General features: G+C 29.9%; 1 protein-coding gene across 1 annotated transcript; it reads left to right on the top strand.

Annotated features, from left to right (window-relative positions):
• Positions 1-3,758: 3,758 nt before the first annotated feature.
• On the top strand, positions 3,759-6,398 carry LOC101204263 (expansin-A12). The gene is made up of 3 exons (XM_004133658.3): positions 3,759-4,005; positions 4,978-5,287; positions 5,835-6,398. Exons 1-3 carry the CDS (start codon positions 3,864-3,866, stop codon positions 6,145-6,147), a joined length of 765 nt encoding a protein of 254 aa, XP_004133706.1. The 5' UTR covers positions 3,759-3,863; the 3' UTR covers positions 6,148-6,398.
• The last annotated feature ends 323 nt before the right edge of the window (positions 6,399-6,721 follow it).

Genomic DNA, 6,721 nt, shown 5'->3' with positions numbered 1-6,721 from the left:
AAATTCTTTTCTGACAAAGTTTATATAAATTAGTTAGTGCGCACCTATAATTTGCATATATCACAACATCCTTGATCTCGCGTTAACAATTTGAGAAAGATTTTGAAGCACATTGTATTAGATAATGAGCACATGAACATACGTTTCTTTCGGTAAGTGAGCAATTGACACCTCTAGGATGCTTCTGGTGTTAAAATTGAGAAGTTGGCAAACAAACAGGACAACATGGAGTGAGCCTCAAACACATGGAGACAGGCGTGCAGTGCCCACCCGGTGCCCGTCGACGCATTTTCCAGATGGTTCGTTTGAGGTGAAGTGTCGCAGCTGCATCGCTTCTACGTTTTCCAGACCATAGCCACTGTGCATTGTGCAATGCTCTGCTTCGACAAAGTGCCAATCACTGTCACACCCTCTTGATTTCTATATAAGGAACTTTCTAATCCAAGGATATAGAGTTTCCAGGATTGGAGCCAAATTTCACCATGGAGAATCTAGGGGCGGGAGATTGGAAGCTAGGGAACCCTTAGCTTCAGTCTTGGCATCTATGGTGGGTTTGACACGAGTGAAATGGACAAACCGTCTCAATCTTTTAGCTTCATTTCCTAACCTGACCATATTGTTTCACTTCTCCATTTACTTTGAGCCATCAAAGATTCCTAGACTTAAACTTTCACGTGAAATCTCTTTAATTTGTATCCATATTGTAAACTCCCGAAGGGCAGGAAAGGATGAGTTACATGGGTACTAAAGTTGTTTCTGTTATACCCAAAACGGAAAAACAATTTCCTTGGGTCGAAATCATGTATCTCAAGTTTGCTAGCGTGAAATGGATTCAAGTAAAATTTCTATCTTCCACGGTATTTCATTAAACACAACGCATCTTTCAGTGTCAGATCACAAAGCAAACATAAGTCATTTTATACTATATCACATCACACAGCAAGTATAAGACATCTAATATCATATGATAAAGCAAGTACAAGACATCCTATTCCAGATCATATAATAAGAGTAAGGTATCTCATACCAGATCACAAAGCAAATATGAGGTATCTCATGGCATAGGGTACAAAAATTATTTCGCAACAACCATTTAAATTCATTTGTAAGTCAAATCAATTTTAAAATTTTTGAGAAACACAATAGAAATTATTCAACTCAACCATTCAAAAATAGAAATATATAAAGATTCAAATTATTCAACTCAACCATTCAAAAATAGAAAGATTCATATTGCGTTCAAAAAGTGAAATATATAAAGATTTATAATGAAAATTTATTTATTTTTGAAGAATTCGAAAAGAGAAATATATAAAGATTCATGATAGAAATTCATTTATTTTTCAAATATTTTAAGAAAAACCACTCATAAAAATTAGGTTTCCTTCCTTTGAACGCCTAATTTTCCAGAAATCCTTGTCTTTTCGTCTAATGATATTCCTCAACGACCTTTTAGTCCTGATTATATACTAATCCTATGTCAAATTAGTCACTCTTGATTAGCTTGCCAGCTTCTACTTTGTACTTTTACATGTGTAACTTTAATATCTTTCCTAACCATACTTTAGCTCTAAACTCAACACATAATCTGTCAACTAACCAAGATTAAAACATTTCCCTAAAATGTTCTAACTTCTTTTGCCTGCCTCCCTTGCATTAGCTAAACCAAAACACACATCTTCCTCACGTTACTCAGCTTTTAACACATACTTTTCCTCTGCCAAGCTTTTTAACATGATTAACCCTTCAAACACCTTCTTCCAAAAACAACTTTTCTAACCAAAACGTGAATCTTACAAAATAAAAATGTTGACCTTATGACATTAGCTACTTCATGTGAAGGAAGCTCAAATTGCCTCCCATCTCAACACATAGCTCTTTCTCATCGCATAGCTAGAAAACCTTACTCAGCTTGCACTGCAACACTTTCCGTCGCTAATTTTCATTGCATACTGTCAATATATATAGTCCAAAACGCAATCAATACCTCACATATTATTTTGTTGAGACTGAGCATGGTGCTTAAGACCAAGACTGACCAACCTTGAAAGTGGAAGGATCATATTCTAAAGCAACTCTGAAAACCCTAATGGAAGACAACTTAGGTTAACCACTTCTACAATTGCATTAGTATAATTCTATATATCTCAAATTAAAAAATATATCATTGATATATTACTTTTACATTAATCTAAAAGTATATATGGAGTATAAAATGTGTACTATTTCAAGAAAAATATTTTTTCATGTGTGATCAAAGCTCTTTTTTTTCTCTCTCTTTTTAATTATGTATAGCACATGGATAAGTAGATCAAAATTTATTGCTTGATTTGTCAAACTTAAATATAAGTCAATACACCGTCGATCTATTTCAACACCTATACTTAGCTTGGTACTCTTTTTGGTTGACAACTAAACATTTTCATTCATGTTTCTACATTCATATAGATACAACATTGATATAAAATTAGGTGAATTAATGAGCATTTTTATTTTTATTGTTTCACAAAAAGATTTTAAGCATAAAAAATAAGCAATATCGTGGATATAATATGAATTAGAGCCCTTTTAACTTTTTTAAAAATATTTATTCATTCATTTATTATTAATATTTCATTTTTATAAATTTTTAATTATTAATTTGAAGTTTTTTTATAATTATATTATTTTGTAATATAAATAATAACTCTTCAATGTAAATATTTGTTCATATTTCTATCTACATTTTAGAAAAATTGAGATATCGACATTTAATTTAAATCTTGCATTTAGTATACTCAAGATTAAAAAATTATTGACATATTTGATATATCCATAAATTAAATAGAAAGGTTCGACAATCATATTAAATATCTCTTGTAAGTACTTGCTCATAAAACAATAAAAAATATCATTAATCCAATGCTTATAAAAAATACTAATAACAATATATTGATAACGTAGTAAAAAAAAAGCTAGACTCAGTTTATTGATCTAAATAGTTTTTATAATATTTTACAAAAAAAAATCTATCAATATTGTTATTTATCAAATGTATCAATAAAATTGAAATCTGAGAATAGCAATATTAATACAACATTAATTTTAAACAAGTTTACATGGAACACATATGTTTACCTAACACATAAATTTGATAAAAAAGAAAAAAGAAAATTACATAATTGCATCAAGTGAGGTTGAAATTTAATTTGGTGAATGTGTTATCTAACTCTACAACTAACATGTAGAGGTGGTCTTTGTTTTAGCCTAGAGCTTAGAGTATACTATATAAGCTTTTTAAGTTTAGAGGTGCATCTTGATCTGAAATCTAATAGTTTTTTCTTGATAATCCTTATTTATTTTTACGTAGACAATGTTAACATATACTGTAACAAATTAACCTTTATGACAATTTTCTATCGTTTACGTTTTTATTTAAGTATGATTGTGTGATTTCTTAAGCATTAAGGTAGGTAATGAAAGGTAGATGGATTTGATTGGAAAGTTAAGATAATAAAACACCGACATAATGCATGATCTTAAAATAAAAATAGTGAAGAAAAAGATTGAGAAAGGTCACAATCACATGGGCATGTTTCTTAGATTGTCTCATGTTGCGTAGTGGTACCCGTACACTTCTCTCTGTACCTTCACCATCATCATCATCATCTTCTTCTTCTTCTTCTTAAAACCGCGTTATTCCTAATTTCTATTTTATTTTACTGTAAAATCACCGACAAATTAAATTTCTCCTTTTGTAGCCTTCTATAAATACACCACCTTTTGTTAATCTTCTATGTATACACATTACATATACTTTGTCTTTTGATATATATACATTTGATCTTTATTTCTGTTTGTCTCTTCGGATCGGAGTGTAAATTATGATTTATGAGAATAATAATGGGTTTGTTTGGTTCATTTTCATGGTGATTGGTTTAGGTGAGTTCTTTGTCCATGGGGATAATTCTTGGTTTGATGCTCATGCAACTTTCTATGGAGCTGATCAAAACCCTACTAGTCTTGGTGAGCTCTTTTTTTTCTTGTTTAATTATTTTCCAAATACTTTAAAGTTTATGCTTTAAATACTTTTTGTTTTAATTCATTTTAGTCTTTAATAAATTTTTCATTTATCATTTATGGATCAAAGTATTATTTAAACACAATCATTTATCATTTAAATGTATTGGAAGATTTAGAATGTAGTTACAAATTCAAATTCTTTTTAAAGTATCAATTTATAGTTTTACATTCAACCAAAAGTAACATATATAATTAATGTGGCAGTCTCTTCCTTGATAATAAATTTGAGTTTGTTTTGCTTGATAATTATTTTTTTAATGGTTAATTTATTTGGTTCTTTTAAATATATAGATATAAGAGAAATTAAATAAAAAAACTAATCAATAAATATGGAGCTTAGGATAATCAGTAGAGTTCACTATTTTAAATTTTAGGTAAAGATTAAAATGTATAAGGTTTTGTAATTGTTTTTAGAAGAACGTTGAAAGTATAATTAAAGGAGGTTTAATTAAAACAAGTTTTTGAAATATTTCTAAATTTCTTTAGTAGCTTTTATAAATCATTTTTCTTTTTGAAAAAAGAAAGTTCATGCCATATTTATTATCATCCTAAAATTTTAATAATAATGTTAAACAATAATAATCGCACGGCTAATTTAATTCTAATATCTATTTTATGAGAAATAAATTATATATAAAGAATACTTTGTTAATGGAACATGGTTTTAAATAATTAATTAACGAATGAAACACAATAATTAGAAAAACTAACAATTAATTAATCATGCATACCTGGCAATCAACTCAACATTCAAACACTATATTCGTTTAATCCTTTTCGTGATCTATTAATATATAATAATTTATAACCAAAGAGTTTAATAAAACCATTATCATATGATCTTATTTATCACACGAGAACTAATTATGGAATAAAAATACGAAATGTAACCTTGCGAGAATATTTATTAATCAGGAGGAGCATGTGGTTACGACAACACGTTTCATGCCGGGTTCGGAATAAACACGGCAGCTGTGAGCGGCGTACTTTTCAGAAGGGGAGAGGCTTGCGGCGCTTGTTTTCTAGTAATTTGCAACTATAACGCAGACCCCAAGTGGTGTCTCCGCCGCCGCGCCGTCACCGTCACTGCCACAAACTTCTGCCCGTCCAATAACAACGGGGGCTGGTGCGACCCCCCTCGGTCCCATTTCGACATGTCGTCACCTGCTTTTCTTACTATTGCTCGTCAAGGCAACGAAGGGATTGTCCCTGTCCTTTACAAGAGGTACACTTACTTCAAATTATGCAATCCAATATAATATTCTCATCTAATCAGTGCAAAAACACTTTTAGTATATCTTACATTTTCTATGAGTGAATTTTCAAGTCGGTGGATTTCAATTATATCTAAACCAAAATATTAAAGATTGGAAGCTATTTATAAAATATAACCCAAAAAATTTAAATGGACTATAAAGAATTGAATGAATCTAATATCTCTTATTCTCTAATACACATAGGTACTAGTTGATCTCATGCTAAACTTTTGTGCATATTATATAATTATGAAATTCGGGTGATATTGGAACATCTTTTATAAGTATATGGACATTATTTTAGGGTATTTTCTATAATATAACCACATTGTTGTAACATCTTCATGTGATATTTTGTATTAAGTTTAACAATTAATAGACGTATTATTTAGAAAAAAGGAAAAGAATTTAACAGTAGAATGTTTAAGATCGGCAAACTTTTACCACATACATTAAATTGTTACTTGTTAATTTGTTTATGTGTTGTTTACACTTTCAAATATTCTATTTTAAAAGGGTAAGTTGTAAAAGAAAAGGAGGTGTCCGATTCACGTTGAGAGGACAATCAAACTTCAACATGGTGATGATATCAAATGTGGGAGGAAGTGGCGATGTGAAGGCTGCATGGGTAAAAGGTTCGAAGATGAGGATGTGGACGCCCATGCACCGAAATTGGGGAGCAAATTGGCAAGCTAACGTCGACCTTCGAAATCAAAGAATGTCATTTAAGCTCACTTTACTCGATGGAAGAACATTGGAGTTTGTCAACGTTGTTCCTTCCTCGTGGAGATTTGGACAAACATTTTCGTCCATGGTTCAATTCTCCTAGCTAGGGTTCTTTTCACAACTTCACCAGTTCAGCAAAGAGTAATCTTTGTTACTTGCTATATCCTTGCTATATCAGGATCATTCTTTTTTACATGTTTGTTGTTCAAATTTATCTACTATAAGTTGAAATTGAATTGAAGTTTTTCTTGAAATCAAGAGTACTTGTGGAAAATTTTATCATCCCATTTTTAGTCTATAGCAATCGCATAATATGTCATAAGTAAATTAAATTTAATATATATATATATATAACACTAATTTCGATTTTATTCATCTTTCTAATCAGTGATCAATGAAAAACAATCTTCTTTAAGTGTTTATAAATACACCTTGAAGAACTTCATTTATGTTGTGGATTTTGTTATGTGTATTTGCTTTATTTTATATTAGTTTTGAATGAATTAATTAATTAAAGATTTATGTTATTTGTATTATTCACGAAGGTTTGTGGCATATTTGAAATGACTTAAAAAAAAAAGTTTATTTTTTGTTTTGTTTCGATAACCCTTTTATATCGAAACATTTTAAGAAATAACAAAAATATTGAAACACTCACAAGTTTATTTAAGTTTTTT

Source organism: Cucumis sativus, chromosome 3 (assembly GCF_000004075.3).
Source record: "Cucumis sativus cultivar 9930 chromosome 3, Cucumber_9930_V3, whole genome shotgun sequence".
NCBI classification, from domain to species: Eukaryota; Viridiplantae; Streptophyta; class Magnoliopsida; order Cucurbitales; family Cucurbitaceae; genus Cucumis; species Cucumis sativus.
This window is presented reverse-complemented; position numbering and strand designations above follow the sequence as displayed.